This window comes from Dermacentor variabilis, chromosome 7, assembly GCF_050947875.1.
Source record: "Dermacentor variabilis isolate Ectoservices chromosome 7, ASM5094787v1, whole genome shotgun sequence".
NCBI lineage: Eukaryota > Metazoa > Arthropoda > Arachnida > Ixodida > Ixodidae > Dermacentor > Dermacentor variabilis.
Window position 1 is genome coordinate 43,624,657 of NC_134574.1, and position 20,006 is coordinate 43,644,662.

Below are 20,006 nucleotides of genomic sequence, written 5' to 3' on the forward strand. Positions count from 1 at the left end.
CCACAGCCAATTCATCAAATACGTTTCGTATATATATAACCTCTAAAAGAATACGACGGGGCGTGGCGGCGCTGTGGTGTAATGGTTATGATGTGTGTTTTGAATTGTACAAATGCGAGTGTACGCGGGTTCGAATTCACATGATGTATAGAGCATTGTGATTCTTGATAAGTATGTGATTCCCTTGACAATTGTATTTCTAATTAGATTGTGTGACTCCTGATTGTGCAATCTGCGAAGATATTTCCAGATTAAATGTTAATTAGCTTTTTTTTCTCCGCAGTGGCGTTCGTGACGCATACGTATAGGCCGCTTCAGAGCAGTCACGCCTCACGGTAGGCAGCAAATAGGCAGGAAAAAATGACTTTAAAATCCTGCATAACTTTGCTCACGCCTATTCTGAAGGCCGCTTGGAATCGGACCAGTGTCTCTGAGGAGCCGCCTAGGGAACAGTATATCAGCGGCCCTAGTTTGATCTGATTTCCTGCCTGCATGCGTGACCAGGACTAGGCTAAGAGGGTATTGGGAAGAGTACTAGCACTCTGTTCTGAAGGAGTACAAGCACTCTGTTTGAGGGAGTAGAAGTACTCGGTCTGGCGGTGTACTATTAACCTTGCAGGGAGAGTATTAGCACTCTGCGGAAGAGTACTAGCACTCCCTGTGGGAAGAGTATTATCACTCTGCGGAAGAGTACTAGCAATCCCTTGCGGTGGAGTAACAAAACTCTGTCAGGAGGAGTTGACCTACTCTCTCTCAAAGAGGGTCGATCTACTCTCGAAAAGAGAGTGAAATATGGGACAAGCAGCTACTCCCTCAAAGAGAGTGCCCGGCACTCCCTTAGTTTTTAGAGTGTATAAGAAAACACGATATTTATATAACGCCCTCAAGACCGAAATGTAGACGAATTGTATACTACAGAAAGAGAAAACTGACCGGTAATGTCAGAAACAATGACGCGGAAAATACCTAGAAAATAGAATAAAATGCTAACATTGTTTCATTGACAGCCATGCCAAAAAAAGAGCTTACTTATAAACCTACATAAAAGTATATGAAATGCGTCACATGCCTATTACTACTGAAGAAATTGAAAAAGACATGGCAGAACAAAAATAACATTGTACTAAAAACTGAAATACACATTATCACATTATTTTGCACTTGGCCACAACTTGAGTAACGGTGGCAAGGGGAACATAAGGTGGCTTTTGCAGTAGCACATAGAAAACATTCGCAGAAGGGCCTATTCCTCAATCAAAGACCAAGTAAAATAAGCCAACACGACTTTTCTTTCGCCCCCAATGCAACGCTTAGCAATATAATTACGTCACTTAAGTCACTAAGTCGTACCTACTGGGCATTCATGTTTATGATAAACACGAACTACAAAAAGCTGCATGTAAGACACTTGCAATGCTCATGCTTTCCAGAAGAAAATAAAAGCGTATCATGCCTACGCATGAAGGTTGTTCGCGCGGTTCTCGCATCGGCGATTACTGAGAGAATACACAAACACGAACAGTAATATTTCAGCTGCTAATACGTTTGTAGAATGTGGTACACAGAAAAAGCACTGAGGGCGGTATGCAAAGCTGGGCAAGTTACTGAAGTTGCAGAATGAGACTTGGCACAGAAAAACATAAGTCATAGACCAGGTCATAGACCAGGACCAGACATCTATTTGTCAGCTTTGTCTACCGGCAAACGAGAAGTGTAGCACAATCAAGACGCAGTGAAGTCCGGAGGCTCACGCAGCACACACATTGTCAGGGCCGTGTTCGTGTACATGTGCCTTCTGATGCCCTTGAGTCTGCGCGCTCACCTGTTGTCCTTAGGCACCTGGCACAACCTTTCAGGGCTTGTTTTTGAGCTATTTGTGCACCATTGCACGATTCACGAGCGGTACGAGTCGTGAAACGGGTGAAACATCGCGGAACACAAGCACACAGCTACCAAGGACCACGAAACTGACGAAACTACCCACGCCGCTCAACACATAACAGTGCACGCTTCCCGATAACAGCAGATAACGAAATATGAAACGTCATGGAGCGGGCTAAGCTGGCGCAAGGCCGGCGGGGCCGCACGGCGCGCGCGCGGAGACAGTCGAACGGGAGGGAGTTACGAGGGAGGGCGAGGGGAGGGTTGTGGGGGGGGGGGGCAGAAGGGCTCTGCCACCCGGATCGGTGCTCGTGCGCGCGACGATCTACGATGCCATTCAAGGGAAACGAATTTTCGGCTTCGCCCTCTTCATAGATGGCGCCAATTACCTCTGCCACAGCACCGCGGTTTATTCTTTGGGGAGTAGCAGTCTTAGGAACCCAATATTTCAATGTGCGCTGCTGGGGCTGAAGCGGGCAAACGTTTGGAACGCGTTGTTGTGGCTGATTGGCCGGAGGCCACATCTGGTAGTCGATGATGTCGCCTGCTTATATCTTTGTGGCAGGCTCAGTATCGTGAGTTGTAAATGAATCGAACTCTTTTACTGCATGATGGTACTGAGCGTGCGCTGCTGTAGAATGCAGTAAGATTAAGGGTCTGCGGCCAACTTCTGCCTAATGACTCACAGGCACTGTTTCTGTGTGCGCAATAGCCAGAATTTTCATACTCTTCGTGATAGTGATAATAATATTTGGGGTTTTACGTGCCAAAACCACTTTCTGATTATGAGGCACGCCGTAGTGGAGGACTCCGGAAATTTTGACCACCTGGGGTTCTTTAACGTGCACCTAAATCTAAGCGCACGGGTGTTCTCGCATTTCGCCCCCATCGAAATGCGGCCGCCGTGGCTGGGATTCGATCCCGCGACCTCGTGCTCAGCAGCCCAACACCATAACCACTGAGCAACCACGGCGGGTTGATAGTGATAGTTCATTGGGTGTTAGGACACAGAAGTGCAGTGTTCATACCTGAGAACCGTGAAGTTTGTCATTGATGTGGCTTGTCCACTTCTGTCGTTTATCTTTCGTTATGCTTTGAGCTTTCTCTTGCTCATGGCGCTGCAGATTACCATCTTTTTACTACGTTTCGAGGCTTTAATTCTCCATGCGAGATGAAACAGTGAAAAAGTGCGTAGACATTTCAAATTATCAAAGCTTCTCGTTGCACAATTCGCTGTCGTCTTCCAGGCTGTTAGCCTCAGCCTTTTATTATATAGCTGTCAGCTCCAATTCAGTGACGCTGTGATGTAAAATATACCTCAAGAAGGAGGCGAACAATCGTCGGATGAATACACACGGGCACACGCACGTACACAGGAACGCACATTTACATTGACACAGGGTGTATAACGTAATTTTGGCAAGAATTTAAAAAAAAGTATTTAGCTGCAGCAGGATGAAACCAGCGGCATATGGTTCGCCGTGATATGGCAACATTTATATTCATTTTGGCAGCAAGTGCATTTTGTTGAGTTTTTTGTGGCAACGTACACGCTGCGTAGCGATTTATTCAGGCGTGTTAAGATAGCCCGCAAAATAGGAAATCAAACCACGTGGCTGCCCTCTTGCGCTATCGTGCCGGAGTGCTCTCCACCGTGCATCGACCCTATCGCTTATCAGGGACGACGGCGCTTCCCTTCCGTGTGCCACAACCAAAAATGCTGACGCACTGTGCAGCCGATGCCTAGAGCCGGAGCGCTAACTTCGCCACGGTCAACGCGCAACGTTATTGCGTACGAACCACGATTGAGAGCTCTGCAATACGATAGCGCTTGGGCGCATTCACGGGGTTGTATTTCATATATCAAGGGATTTCTTTAAATGCCGTAAAAAACCACCACGCTGCATGTTATTGCCGCAGGAAATTGGATCGCTTGTTTGTGAGCCCCATCTGCAACTAAACTAAATCCACTTCGCCCTCAAGTGAATATTAAAAAAGTTTGCACCATTCATTTTAGTTATTATCGAATGAAGAGCAATCTAAAAAAATACTCTAAGGAGCGCCACATGACGGCAAACCATTTTCCGGTGGTTTCATTCAGCTGCGGCTCACCACTTTTTTTTTCAATCCTTAGCACAAGTTACGTGATACCCCCTGTAGAGCCACACTGACTAGTATCCCCGGAGGTACTCCATTCTTGCTAAAAAAAATGGCGCAGCACAACGTTCATAAAGAGGCCACTGAGTTTTTCAGCTGAGCCGCCTTAGACTAGTTTCTAGCGTTTCGTGATGTGTGAAGGCAAAAACGATGGGGGCGTCTATATATGCAAAATAGCTTAGGCATGACAAAAAATCGTATCTACGTACGTGTCCCAGCTGCGTTTGAGGGGAGACGTGTCCAAACAGGCAATAGATGACGGTTGATGCGTTGCGACCTACTTGAAGAACGACAGTGTGGCCGTTGCACCTTATGCCTTACCGATTACGGGCGAGAGCCTTGGCGTTGATTGTGCCGACTCATGCGCCCTACAGACTGGGGACGGAATTGTTGTCGCCACCATATACGTTCATCCCGGAATGTCAACGCGAGACCTTGAATACCTTATGATCGACACATTTCGGTGGATCTTCCCGGTGGACGCCAATCTCATCGTCATTGTGGTTGACTTTAACGTCGATGTGTCTCGTCCCGACTAAATGGGCATCTTGGCGTTGCTTTTGGAAAGGTTCGGCCTTCAGCGTAACACCAAGGTCAATGCCTCCACGACGCACCATTGGTCGCACATAGACGTAGCGTTCACTAAAAACACCTACAGTGTCATCACAGAGCCCATGGTCATACTGGATTACCGTGGCGCATACTGTATTACCCAAGCTGCAAGTTGTTCACTCAAGAGCCACACATACCCAGCGCAATCAAGGCGTTTCCAGTTGAAAAGTTGGCGCGAAAGATCTTCTACTTGAAACGTGACAGAGACAGAGTTCATCTGGGGGACTGGGTCGGATTGCTGTCCAAGAGGAAACGTTCTGACGTGGGTTTCATTCCGCAGGCATAAGAAATCGGAGCGATATTTATCGGCATTATAGATCGACACGTTCCTGGGGCAAATACCTAGTTACCCAAGTTGGCGTCGAAGACCCTCATTGAGGCGACGCGCACATACTGCCACATACTCAATAACCTGGCTGAGCTGGTATAAGAAAGGTTTCTAAAAAAGCGAACACCGATCGAGTGGCGCATATCCTGTGCTCGAAGTTGGCGTCAAAGATCTTTGCCGAACAGCTGCACCTAATCAGTCTCCCAACCACTGTAACTCATGTTGGCACGAAACCTGCGCGTGGCCTCGAAAATGTATGGCTCACCGATGCGGGCAAATGCGTCGAAAAGCGTCATGCGAAACCCAGCTTTTCTCGCGAACCTGTTTCTGGCGCGTTGAGCCATCTAGGGGCGCTACAAAGAAGTTCGCGGGTGGCCTCCCGGACGAGAATCTTGACCCGACAGTGCCTGCGAAAGCTGAGAATGGTCTCCCGCTTGCTGTATACCCTCGTTCACTAACTCAGGTACACAATTCGCAAGACTGCTTTAGGGAAGAGAAAAATACGCTCAGCGCATTGATAACACTGCTCATTAAAGCACTGGCGAAAAATGCGATGACTGTTAACATTGAATAAATCCAGCGGCACAGCGTATTGTAAGTGTTTAAACGAGGTATGTATAGGACGGATACTGCAGCGGGATACTGCAGCGTGATTCGCTAAGAACACTCGCCCACATTTAGCGCCGCCGCCGCGAAGCCTGCGCTGGTCTCGGAAACTCATGACGCGCCGGTGCGTGCGAACGCTACGAAAAGCGTGTGCTCCTCGCTCACACTTCTTTCTGGGCACACTGCGGAGAAGGTCGTGTGCGGCCGTCGAGGCGAAAAGCGCTGCGCGGCGGTTCCTTCGGAAACTGAGAATTGTTCCCTCGCTTGTCCTTCACTCACTGGCACAATGCTAATGCTAATCCCGCCAACGTTCCCATTCACTGCAGCATAATCTCCGCTGGAATTTTATTGCGATTAGTGTTCTAGGGTGCATCACGCACTTCCCCTGGGTTAACTGAGTCTCAATCGGTCTATATTACCGTATTCCAAGTAACCTTGGCCAGGGGTCTTGCTGACCTTGCGCACTGTGTGAGTCAAACGACCTGCGCTGTTCTCCAATCAGCCTCTTCGATACCAACTTTGATAGCCAGGTATCCACTGGGAATGTGCCCCTCTATATTCGCAAGAGCAATAAGTTAATTTATCCTATGCTCGATGGAATCAAACCAGCGCCGAAATTACGGTGGGGGATATACGCCGAAGCGCATGGAGTCGGAAGCAGCCTGCAGTAGCAGCCGCGCAGCTCGAGATGTCAGCAGTAGTATTTGCTCGTGCACGCGATCATACCGACGGTGCACAGTGGACTTTATTCATTGCCGAGAGCAATCTTAGGTAGCATCAGCTACGTGTTTACGGCTGAGGCCGTAGCCTACCCGCGTGAGCTCAGCAGGGACGCTAGGGTGCTTAAATTGTCTGCGTTTAACCCTCGTGCTAGCAGCGGAAGTCAGAACGTGGGCCTTGCTCCCTCATTGAGGCTATTGAGCGTGGCGTCGGCGGGGTGCCCAGTTCTCTTCGCCATACGTTCTTTAGACAGCAACTAAACCTCTGCGCACGAATCGTGCATACGTCATCCACGAGAGAGCACTACGACGGTTACAGAGGCAACGATTAACTCAGTGCTCCTCGTACATTTGTATAATTTTAGTCCGAATAATATTTATACATGTTTGCTTAACACATAATATAGCGGCGGTAATAAACGTAAATATTTTTTTTTTCTAAACAGGTCACCTTCGAGCACGCGGGTTTTTCAGTCCCTTAGTGACCAACGTATCCTATATGCTGCGTGGTATCTTGAACTGGAAAACGGTGATTTAGGCCTGGAAATTGAACTAGTTCCCATAGCGTTCTTGATTAGCTCTAACGAATTTTTCTTTTTGCAGAACTCCAAACACTAAGGTATAATAATTATACTCGTTAATTTAAAATATCGTTTTATTGTCCTCGTTGAAGTAGTAAATAAACGCGAATAACTTCTAATTTTCGTACATGTGGCGATGTATGTGAACGTTTTGTGCTTACCAAGCCAACATTTAGTTTCAAGTTATTTGTAGTGCTAACATGCCTTGAACTACAAGAGCTCACACATCCACCTTTTTATCAGCAATTGAATTCAAATATATTTTGTTATTACGTGTTTCTATCAATATTTACCTTGGGATGAGGTAATTATTAATGTGAAAAAATTGTGTTTTCTATCACTTTAATAAATTCTTGTTAAGGAATTAACAAATGTTTCACGGAACCAAGCCCATTCTATCTTGAATTTTTACTTCGTTTAGCTGTACAAGTGAACAGACACCGGCTTAACAGTTGGGAATACTTGGCATTATGTTTAAGCTGTCTAAATTACTTCTGAAAGTCAATGTTTTCTCCTTCATTTTAAAGTTATCACATGAAGAAAGCCAAGCTCTGTTTGTTAGAACTGGGAGGCCAGCGAACATAAACGAAGTATTTCTCCAATGGAAGTCAACATTAGCTAAGAAGTATCGAAGACATACCGCTGGTAAAGATCTGGTCATTTTACTAACGAGGTAAGCAAACAGTGTCCTTCTATATAACTGCCTACTCATAGTTTTTCCTAACTTCTAGTTATTTTAAATTGTGATCATGAATGTTTTTTGCAGACGGACAATCACAGCACCTAACGGGGCAGGGGGCTCTGGCAAGTATGGCATACATAATATTTTAAATGTGAAACTTGTTTGTTTCAGACAGTCAGTATGCATAGTTGCCTAGGGGATCGACGTGAAGGCATGCAAAGCCTGACAGAGCGCTGATCACTAAAGTAATCATTAGAAAGTAGTGCAGTGAACACAAGGGCTAATATTAGAGAATGATTTCATGTCGCTTTTCCAATTTCTTGCTCGTTTTCCGCGCAGACAGGCTACTGAATTAAAATATGCACTTCGGGTTAATATCGCTATTTGCAAAATATATCGTAAGCGCGCGTGTAGATGGTGTTGCAAACCAAATCCACCTTACAATTACGCGCCTCCGAAGTAACGACGATACCGACGTCGAGGACGGTTGACGACATATAAAGTAGTTAGCGCCCACAACCAATGTGACGATCCCGCCGAACCGAGCTACATTCTCTTCTATCTCGCGCTGTCACCAGTCTCGGGTACAACCATCATGAGGTACACTTTCCGACGTAGTCCTCCTTCAAGGCTTCTATGGTCACTGTTTTTGGTCGCCCTCCTGTGCGCAAGCTTCGAGCGGAATCGCGCCGAGAACATACACAGCAGCCGGGTGAATCATTTACCATGTGCATAGAATATGTGCTCGACATGTGTAAGTCTATGCGACGCTCTCGGAGTGGCGACTAAATCAGAAATGTCTTAAAATAGATAGAGGACGGTGAGTTTAACATCCTACTTGCCAAGATCCTCAGTAAGTAACAGACATAATCAATATATTCCAATATTACGAGGAGCTACGCAGGCAGCGCTCTTTGGCACGTCGCCCTTCCTCGCGCGACAACTTCATTGCTAGTTTGGCTACCATCTCCGACTAGCCAGCGTTGCTTGTTGAAATTAAAGCGTTGATTTGGGAGGAAGTTGCAGGCCAGGTATCCTTGATATCCTTCGCTCGGCCGTCAAATCCCCAACAGCATGTATTGAATTTTATGCATCCGCTCCGTCACGCGATCTACCAAGAAATCAACGAAGTTTTGCCATACCTCACCCAACATCTTTTTGCGGCTGCACCACTAAGCTACGCTGGCGTCGTTGCGCCACCCCGACAGGTCGCGGCGGCTGCAACACTCAGCTGAGCTGAAGTCGTCGCGAGGACCATGCCACTCACGTCAAGTATGCCTCTCTGTTCTGCCGACTTCGTGGCTAGACCCCGACTGCCGCCCACCGTGCACTCATGTCATCAGCCTGTGGCAAAGTGCGTCCTGTGGCATGGATGGAAGCTGGCCCGGCGAGGCGGGGGCGAACTCCGGAAAACCCGCTAATATTCTTTGCCTACGGCAACGCCGGTGGCGTCGCACGTTTTCGTAACTGTGGGCAGCCGCCTAGCGCCGCACCACTCGTAAAAACTCAGTCCAACCGTTCTTATTACGCCGCCCTGTCAGCTATGTCACCGACACTGCGCGTGGCCGCAACTACCCGCGGTTCACGTTCTCCACGACTACACTCACTGTCATCCATGCAACCTCGCCCCGTAATTCGGGACGAGGAAAACTAATCGAAGCAGTCCAAGACGCGAGGCATGCGACAGCGCCGAAGTGTGCAACATCTCACCACAGTACCTCGAACGTAATCGAAGTTTTTGTTGACGGTGTCAACGCATATGCACTAGTGCACACTGGAGCCACCGCATGTCTTATGAACGCTAAGCCTTGCCGCTTACTTCGGGAAGTAACGACGCCCCTTTGTGGACTAGCCCTCCGCACAGCTAGTGCTCAGCATGTTCACCCCATGGCGGCTTGCACTGCCCCTTTTATATTTGCCGACGTCCTATCCTTCCCACGTACACTCATGACTTTATCCTCGGCTGGAAGTTTCCCTCGCTTCACAATGCCGTTATTCACTGCTCAGGGGCCGCAATAGAAATTTCGTCGTTGTTAGATTTGCCGCTCACCTACAATTTTTCACTTTTGATGAAACCACTTGTACAATCCGACACTCCCACATTCATCCGAACGCCTCAACAATTGTGCCCATATCCTGCAGCGAAATCTCAGACGCTGTTGCACTACTGTCTGCATTTTACTGCTATCTCACACGGAATGGTCTGCTGCTGCCTTATGCTACAGTTAACATCACACAGGGCTGCTGCACCACTTTTGTTTGCAAGCCGTTGCCATACTGTGTGTTGCTGCTTCGAGGAGATCGTCTTGGCAGCGTAGAAGTGATTGAAGACGTGCAAGTTATGGACGTTCCCAATGATAATTACTGCGCTAGTTCCAGTGCGTTCAGTCGTTTCTACGTGTCACCTGTCGCTGAGTGATATGTTCTGTTTTTCTATTGTCCGATGCCCTTGCACCGGCGCAGCGGTCTCAGGTTTCGTGGCTTCATAAACAATTTGTTTTTCTTTCGATGTAGGACAGTCTTCCTTGGGACGGACGCCTAATCTTACACATGGCATCGATATGGTCCGGGAACCCCCATTGCGGCAACGTTCTATCGTTTATCTCCTGCTGAACGTCGTGTAATCAATGAACAAGTCGACGATCAGCATCGCCGCGAGATGACGACCTTCTAACAGCCCCGGTCATCCTAGTTATGAAGAAAGGTGGTTCTGTACGGTTTTCTGTTGACTACCGCCGCCTGAACAAAATCACTCGCAAGGAAGTCTACTCTCTCCCACGCATAGACAAGGAGTCTGACAGTATACAAGGCGCAGAATTCTTATCATCTCTAGATTTGCGCTCAGGGTATTTCGAAATGCCCGTGGCCGATGTCGACCGCGTAAAAACAGCTTTTGTCAGACACGACGGCTTATACGAATTTTACGTAAACCGTTGTCCATATTGTAATGCGCCCGCAACTATTTAATACATGATGGACACAGTTCTGCTCGTCTTGAGGCGGCACATGTGCTTGTGCTATCTGGAACACATTGCTGTTTTTTTTCTCTTGACTTCCACACGTACCTTCTACGGCTCCTGTCGGTTTAAACGTGTTTAACAAACGCAGGGCTACAACTACGCCGGCAGAAGAGCCGATTTGCTGCTTGGCAGTGGACAGTTCCAAGTTACGTCGTCTCCAAGAATGGAATTCTTCCCGATGCAGCAAACTTCGGACTGTTGCCGAGTTCCCTAAACCTACATATGTGAAAGATCTGCGCAGTCTTGTAGTTCTGGTTTCTTATTTTAGACGCTTCATCCGAAACTTCACCACCATCATATGGTCCTGGCGAAGCTCCTTGAAAGCAGCGCGCCCTTTAATTCGTGTTTGTCAGAGTGTAACGAGGCGTTGGCAATTTTGCACTGCTTGCTGAAGTCACCTAAAATTTTGCGTCACTACGACCCAACGGCGCCTACAGAGGTGCTCGCTGATGCTAGTGGTGTTGGCATCGGCGAGGTCCTACGCAGTGCAAACGCGGGCATTATGAATATGCTGTGGCATATGCAAGTCGCACGCTTACGAAAGCCGAAAGTAACTACACCGTAACGGAAAAAGAATGTTGGCGATCGCTTGGGCTCTTAATAAGTTCCGTTCATATTTTTATCGTCTGGCCGCGCGTTTGACGTCGCCACGGACCACCACACACTTTGTCGGTACTCGTCACTGAAGGACCCCTCTGGCTACCTGGCTCATTCGGCACTTCGGCTGCAGGACTACGATATTCGCGTGCTCTACCATAGCGGCCGCCTGCACTCCGACACCGACACCCTCTCGTGCTATCCCTCGCCCACCGACAATTGCCGCTGCTTCGTATCCCAGCTTGCCGTTTCTTCCCCCGACGTTCGCACCATCGCTTCCGAACGCCGCAAGAACCTCTGAATCGCCTCCATGATAGACTTCCTCTCTAATCCATCGGCACAACCAACCTCTCGCACGTTACGTCGTCAAGCCCAGCATTTTGCCATTCGCGACGACGTACTCCACCGACACAATTACACAGCCGATGGCTGCCAGTGGATTCTAGTAGTACCCGGCAGTCTGCGTTTTGAAATATGCGCGTGATTTCACTCTCACGCACAGTGTGCATACTCGGGAGCATTCGGAACTTACCAGCGCATTCGACGGCGGTACCACCAGCACGGTATGTGTAGCTATGCTCAGAAGTTCGTTCCCTCGTGCCGCGACTTTCAGCGCCGGGAATCTTCACCGTGCTCTCGCCAGCCAGTCTGCAACGAACACCTTGCCCTACCCATCCGTTCAGGCGCATCGGCACCGCTTTGTATGGGCCACGTGACCTGAAATCTGCTGGTAACTGCGGGGCCTTCGTGGATGTTGACCACCTCATGCGATACGCTGAAACTGCCACTCTACCAGCAGCTACAGCAGGCAATGTTGTTTACTTACTTATTAGGCAATTGTTACTGCGCCATGGTCCGCCACAGGAGTTGCTCAGCAATTGTGAATGTGTCTTCTTGATGGAGGTCGTCGAAGCCATCCTCAAGAAGTACCACTTTGTGCACCGCACAAATGCTGATGACCTTCCGCGGAAAATGGCCTTACGTAACCCTTTAACCGTTGGACTTGCGAAATGTCGCAAAGTACGTAGCCTCCAAACACATAAATTGGGATGCTATTCTGCCCTTCGCAACTTAGGCCTACATTACTGCCACTCAATGTACCAGTGGCTTTTCACCCTTTAACTTATTTTACCGCTGGGACCCGTCGCAGATGATCGGCATAATTCTTCCGTACAAGCCAGATGCATCTGACTCTGCACCTATTTCTGCAACAGCCAGACAGGCCGAAGAATGTCGCAATCTCGCACGGGCCTTTACTTCAAATGACCAAGAGCGTCCGAAGAGCGTTCGCCGAGACACCATTTCTGCGCCCACGTTCATATCAGGAGCGGTTGTGTGGCTCTCGGTCTTTTCCACTGCTCCTGGGCTCTCGCCGAAACTACTGCTCAAGTATGAAGGCCCGTACTGCGTTGTCGAATGCACATCTCGCATCAATTACTTGATGGAGGCCGTTGAACCGTCTCTGGACATGCGTCATCGTGGACGAGACATTGTCAGCGTCGACCGCCTCAAGACCTATTGTTTTCCACTCATAGTGACAAGCTCTTGAGTCGCTGGGTGGCTCCCTTTTCTTTCCCGATGGTATTGTAGAGAAGGATTGAAACGAATAGTAGGTCGTCCTCTCCAGCGCTTTCTAATCTTTCGTTCTCTTCCGCGATTTTGCTCATAAATGCTGCTCGGGCTGAGAGTCTCTGCACTATGCTAACAATCGGCCTCAAATGCCGGTGACTAACGAACGCCTTCACATGACCACAATTTGAGCAGGCCAACATTTCCATATAGTAATTGAATGTAGTTAATGACATTTGTGCAATTGGCGCGAATGTGAAGACGAACCAATTCGACACTGTGGGATTCATAGGCAGAACACTTTGTTATGTACTTGATAGAAATGCATTTTTTGAACTATAAGAGAGTCCATGAGCTTCAAATGTCATTAACATGATACGGACAATTCTTATTCAACCATGGTAGCGCACAGATAGCAGCACGCTAAATACCGGCAAAGCCGAAAGTAAACGTCAGAAGCACTTTGAAATGGTCTTGTAGAAATGTTGAAGAAGTTATTATTGTTATTCAAGCATGTTATTGTTATTCAAGCATGGCTTTTTTGGTCGCAAAATAATACAACCATATTGATACCAGTGGTCCCTCAAGAAGGCGCCTTTACTAAAGACGTGGGTCAGTGGTTTGGCGAACTAGAGCATAAGTAACACGTTTAATGTCACTCATAGTGAAGCTTCTTTATCTAGAATTGGCTAACCAGTTCCACCATATGTTCTACAATACTTTGTCATAGCGGGAAGCTTGACTAAACGTCACACGGTCACGAAGCAGTGGAATGTCAAATGTACGGATAATGACCGATTCATTAGTTTAGAAAGTACCGGAATTTAGGCTGAAAAGGAAACCAAATAAGTTCAACAAGCTTGATATGCGCAGCTGTGCACAAGTATCTGCGTGCTGCGCGTGGCTATGACGAGCGCAGAGCGAGGCAACTGTGATAAAAGCAAAGAAGACACCGAATAATCATTACCCATAGCTTCATCTGGGTCGTGGGTAAGTCCAATAGTTACGTGGTTCCGCTTGCCGCAGTACCAAAGGCAGTCAAATTTTTTCGTGAAGTACAAAACAAAATAGCGGCTGTTTTAGCTCTTCCGTCAATGGAGAAGTGGTGGAAAAGCGCTCTGCAGGCGCGAGTGTCTTAAATATACAAATTGGAACAAAAATGAATTTACAGACTATTGAAGGCTGTGAGGGATGAGCAGTGACCGAACAAGGAATATCGCCGGAGCCCACTCCTCGAGAAGTGGACATCTGTTCGCAAAACCCCGATGAAGGCAAGTTCCCTTGCCCGGACATAGACTCCAGCGACATTCTTTGATCGACCACTGTTCCGTATACGAAAAAATGACAGTCATTCGCTGTATATTAGGTGCTCTATGTAAGCGGCGTAGTTATTGAAAGCACATTACATTGCGGAAGTAAGCGTTATTTTTTCACCGTGCGATGTTTAGGTATACCTGCACAATGATGACATTGTTACTATATAACCTCCTATGAAAAACGTCTACTAGAAAAATAAATAAAAATACATTCTGTACTTTTCATATATAGATATCGACTGCAAGAGCAGTGGTCTATTCAACCAATGAAGAAATCTAATAGGCGTGACGCATATAAATAAGACAGCTTTCCACTAGATCTGGGTACAAATCGAGTGACAAGATAGAACTAAAATCTAGAGAGGGACATACAAGTGCCAACGAAGGTAGACGCACAGTGTGTTTTTATTTACTTCTGGCATTGCAAGTATTTCTGCTATTTCGGCGCAGGTCAAAATTAACGGTAATTAAGGAGTACATATAAAACCGGTTGCTTAAAACAGTAGAGTTAGATGCAGCAAACATGTGGTAGATGCCATTTTAGTTAAAACTAACACGTTGAAAAATTTCACAAACATTTGCCTTCATGCGCTAGTTTCTGTTCTAACAGTGACATTCCACATAAGCGCTGTTTGACCAAGGCCTAGTAGCCTGCGACACATTCGTAACTCGATATATGGGGCATGCACTAACACAACTAACGAGATTCAATGCACGATTAACCCAGAAGTGCTGAAATATCTCATATTTACAAGTTATCATCTTCGCTTTCCAGCCATAAAAATTACGATAGGCCCATTATATTCCCTTCGTCAAATTTACACTATCATTCATGTCGTAAAGAGTATAGTAAAGCACACCAGGAACACGCGAAGGCACAGTAATATGTCGCAGGTCGAATTTCGGTAAAACGAACTTTTTAGGGCTAATGATGTACTAATACACGCGAGTGCAACCAACTTATTTCACATCATGTTTCAAGCCGCTACTGGCTTTTGCGATCCTGTCATGTTGCCTCCTTACAATTGTTGCCTGTATACGTGGAAAAATTTCTGCATCAGCAGTCAAAATTCTTTCAAACTGCCCAGCAAATGAAAAATTTCTCAGAATCGCAGTACAACATGTTTAAAGCGATATTGCCTTTTCAGGAAAAGCTATCTTTGACGAACTTAGGAAATGTGTGTTCAATCATTGTGCTCGTAAAGGTTGTGGTAATAAAGATTACGCTGGATCATTTTGCCACCTTAAATTTTCACATGGGAATTTCATCGTCATTAGGTCTACATTGCGTTACCCGCCTTGGTGGTGTAGCGACTGCGGTGTTGCGCTGCCAAGCACGAGGTCATGGGATAAAATCATGGCAGCGGCGATCGCATTTTGATGAAGCAGAAATGCGAAAACGCCCATGTTTTCCAATCGGGGCACGTCAACAAACCCCAGGTGGTCAAAATTAACCCAGAGTCCCCCAATACGGCGTGTCTCATAAAGAGGTCAGGGTTTTGATATACAGAACCCTAGAAAATAATTTTCTGTCCGCAACGCGCTGGGTAAAGTGTTTATGTCACAGGACAATTGTTCTAAAAAAAGGAAAACATTGTGTTTCTTATTACGGAAATCTTAGTGCAATCTTACGTCAGTTTATGGGCAAAAATTAATTGCGCAAAAACAAAGCTCGCAAGCTTTTCGTTCCCAGATATATGGCGGATATCTGTAGACAATTTGGAGATAAAGGAACTTTGCCGAAGCTCACGTTCTGGGAAGAAGGAATTGTTCTTATAAATGAAGGTGAACGGCTTGCGGTCGGTCAGAACGTAAAAGCTACAGCCTTAAAAAAAGAACATAAATGCTTTACATCGCAATAGATGACCAACATTTGCCTCCCGAAGGTGCTGTAGCAAGATTCCTTAGGTTTCAGTCGTTTTGAGAAGAAGCCCAGCTGCCTCTAGTCTGTGCCATTGTGTCTACCATAAGGCGAATCGGCGCGTCGGGAAACAGATGAATTAGCAACACTGCAGTCGCCAACAGCGTTATAGATTCTTGGAACGAGTGTTCGTGCTCCGAACGCCACTGGCTGGTAGGCGTATTTTTTTTCATTTGAAGCCACGACAGAGCAGGTCGGTAAGCGGCTGATGAACTTGAGCACATGATGGTATGAAGCACCAGTGAATGTTTGTGAGTCCCGGAAAATCGCGCAACTTACGGAAGGAGGTTAGAGAGGGTAGCTCCTTGATTTCCCACACCTATGATTCATGTCGCTTTATTATTTCGGGTGAAATTCGACGACTGAGAAAATCCAGGGTTTCAACTCCGAACATGCATATCTGGGTCTTATGGACCAGGCCGTGTTCATCCAGCCGCTCAAATAGAAGGCGATTGCGCTCTTTGTGCCCGTTGTCTCTGCGAGTTGCGATGGGAATGTCGTCAAGGTACACAATAATGAACGGGAGTTCGCGCGTAACCTCGTTCATGAGCCTTTCAAACGTTGACACCATTCTTTAAACCGTAAGGCCTACGGGCAAACTCAAATAGGCGAAATGGAGAAGTTATTGATGTCTTTGCAGTGGTGCTGCTTTCGACAGGAATTTGGTGGTAGGCGCTCATCAAATCGACCGTGCTGTATATTTTTGTTCGCGCGAGATGGGCGCCGAAGTCATGTATGTGGGGAAGAAAATATTGACCTGGAGTAGTGACCGCATTGTAAGGTAGATAATAATCACAATGTCGCCAGTCACCAGTGTCTAGCTTTGGTACTAGGTTAAGGTGAAGGCCAATTGATGGAGGAAGGACGAATAACGCCGAGCTGAAGCATGTGTTCGAGCTCATGGCGGGTGACTTCCAACTTTTGTCCAGCGAGAATTGATGGCTGGGCAGCGACAGATGGGGCGTACGTGGTAAAACAATGCCTCACGTTGTGTTTCACTGGCCGCGCACTGTTTCCGGGCTACCTTATTTTCTGGTTCTCAGGAAGTGTTTTGTCGTACGCTGAGACTGGCTGAAATGTACGGACGCCAAATGGGATATTAATTCGGACTACAGGTAAGGTACATGGAAGAATGTAATGTTATTCTGCTGGCGCCGATAGTGAGCACTTACATCTAGGTTGAAATGACTGAGGAAGTCCACCCCAGTAAGGCAAAGCCGACGTCGGCGATCACACTCACTTGTGCTAGCTACGGAGTCCGATATCTAACTTTATGGACCGGAGACCATACGATGCCATGTCAGTGATGTTTACTGCGTGGAGCGTCGGTGTGGACTTGCGGCATTGGCGGTCTGCGGCCATGGCGGGATCCATAGACAGCTCGACTCCTGTGTCGACGAGGAGGTGGGTGCGGGCGAAACGGTCAACTACGAAGAATGCGTGGATTGCTCGAAGGCCGACTTTGTATGCCGCCGTGAGCGACAGGCCGGTGCGTTTCCCATCCATGAAGAGTGCCGAGAGTTGCTTGTTCTTGAAAGCAACGGTGGTACTAGCATAGCTCCCGCGGCGAGTCTCTAGGTTCATTGCGAAACTATGAAGGGAGGGCTGGCCGAAGCTCTACCGGAAACAGTGAGCGTCTCAATCTACACCAACGACATCTGCATGTGGTCATCAGCGGTCACTCGCCAGCAGGTTCGCGCAAGGCTACAGAAAGCAGCAACACAGGTGTCTGACTATCTCCACACACAAGGCCTTACCACATCAACAGAAAAATGTGCGCCTGTCGCTTTTATGCGAAAAGCGATGTCTCGTTATCTAGCATGCATCAATGGCCAGCCTATCTCCTACAAGAGAAATCATCGGTTTATAGGTGTCAGTATTGAGTTGGACCTCTCTTGGAGCCTTCAGGTTGCTCACTTGAAGAATAGGCTCACATGTTTTGTTCATGTCTTCAAGTTAATCGCCGGGAAAACATGGGGATCTTCAGTGGGCTCCATGCTACGGTTATATCGAACACTTTTAGGGAATTACTATGGTATAGTTCTCCCGTGCTTGCTAAAATATACAAGTCAAATGTTAGAGAACTTTAGAGCGTGCAAGCACAGGCAATGCGTGTTTGCCTAGGCCTTCCGCGGAGCGCCTCAACAGCAGCAACCATTATAATGACTCAAGACCCTCCGATCACGGCTTACATTAGCACTGACACGTTTAGCGTCCAGATTCGTCATGTTTCACGAATGCAATTAAGCTCTCTTGCCTGCCTGCAAGAACGACGACCACAGGCATCCTTCTCGAACGAGGTCAACATCCATCGTGCGTCTCTACCATCGGGCGTCACACACTCAGCACGTTCAACCTCATCTTTGTGGTATTTAAAACAACCTGAAGTGCGCCTTACGGTTCCAGGGATAAGCAAAAAGACTGACCTGCCTCCCTTGGCCTTGAAGCAAGCAGCTGTGGATTGTATGAACACTTTCGACTTTGACCGAGTCCTCAGATATACGGATGGCTCTTCCACTCAGAGCAGCTTCACCTGCGCAGTGCTTATACCATCACGACCAATAAGCATCCGATACAAGCTTTCTCACTTGATAACATCGACCGGGTCGGAGCTTGTTGCCCTCCGAGGTGCCATTGATAATATTAACAACCAAACCGCTAATCGGTGGGCAATATTCTGCTATTCAAAGGCGGCCTTACAATGTCTTCTATCATCTCTTCGTCGCGTATACTGTGAACAACTAGCGTCCGATGCGAGATAAGAGAAATGCACCATTGTATGATCGCGAAAGGACACGACGTCGTGTTTCAGTGGCAGCCTGGCCATTGCGGTATCTCTGGCAACGGCCTCGCTGACGAAGCTGCTAGAAAAGCACACGAAGGAGCCACCCTTGTTTCCGTACCTTTATCGCGGACTGACGCAGGTCAACACTTAAGCAAGCTAGTGCACCGTATGGCATAAGAGAAGTGGCGCACACCTGAATTCATCCAAGATATATTGCATTCCCTCGAGCCCTCTTCCAACGGCGGCAGTTACCAGGGCTAACACGAAATGAGGAAACAAGGCTGTGCCGCTTACGCTTGGGCAGCGCATTCACCAATGCATATACGTTTTTTATTGGAATGGCTGATAGCGCCGACTGCAATGCCTGTGGTGTCGAGGAAACTATAGATCATCTACTGTGCTACTGCCTATCTGTTGAAAACGAAAGACATGACCTCTTCACAGATCTCAATCAGCTAGCTAGAACACCGTTCACCTTGAACCATGGGACCATGGTCTCGCATATCGCATCTACAGAAAGCCACTAAAGCTACCGGATTGCGTCACCGTCTGTGATCCGGAGTGATTGACCGAATGAGATCCCCAGTACACTTTCTCTTCTTCCTGTAATCTTTCCGTCCCATTTTCCTTTTCGCCAGTGTAGGGTAGCCAACCGGGCTCAGTCGTCGTTAACCTCCCTATCTTTCATTTAACATTGGCTCTCTCTCTCTCTCTCTATGAAGGCGAATGGTTGCGCCGAAGTTGGTGTCTATTGTTGCCATCCGTCGTCAGCTCCTCCAGTGCACTGGAAAACGGTTGACTGTTTCATCCAAGCGTCACAGTCGGTCTCCTCGCTCTGAAACTGTCACAATGCCGATAGGTAGCTTAGGCGGAAACGAGTAATCGCGTATGCGGTCAGGTAGTGCAGCTAGCCGTGTCGTTAAACCCACCAGTATCACGCATGCGTTCTGTGGGAGGCGTTGGAAGAACAGCTCGCGCAAGCTCGCTCTCGTTTTCGGAGTGTTCACCTAGTGAGTGACGCAACTGGTGCAGGGTTTGTGACAGTCGTTGGTTGCCGAGTTCCTCGGAGTGGCGCTCTTGGAGCTCACTCTTTTGCAATGGGTCGAGGCCCTGCATGGCTATGTGTCTCCAGTCGTTGTATGCTGTGGCCAAAGGCGTAAACGCTTGCAAGTCGTCCATGCCATTGGCGATGTCGGAGGGCCTGTGCAGGGATGCGCTGGAGTTGAACAGCT

General features: G+C 47.6%; 1 protein-coding gene across 6 annotated transcripts in view; it reads left to right on the forward strand.

The window, feature by feature from the left end:
• LOC142587412 (uncharacterized) overlaps positions 1–20,006 on the forward strand; it is a 116,242-nt gene that overhangs the window by 62,820 nt on the left and 33,416 nt on the right. For all 6 annotated transcript variants that reach the window (XM_075698414.1, XM_075698412.1, XM_075698413.1 and 3 more), the window contains 2 exons: positions 7,412–7,557; positions 7,651–7,688. In XM_075698414.1, the coding sequence (XP_075554529.1) occupies positions 7,412–7,557; positions 7,651–7,688 (184 nt within the window). The remainder of the gene's footprint in view (positions 1–7,411; positions 7,558–7,650; positions 7,689–20,006) is intronic.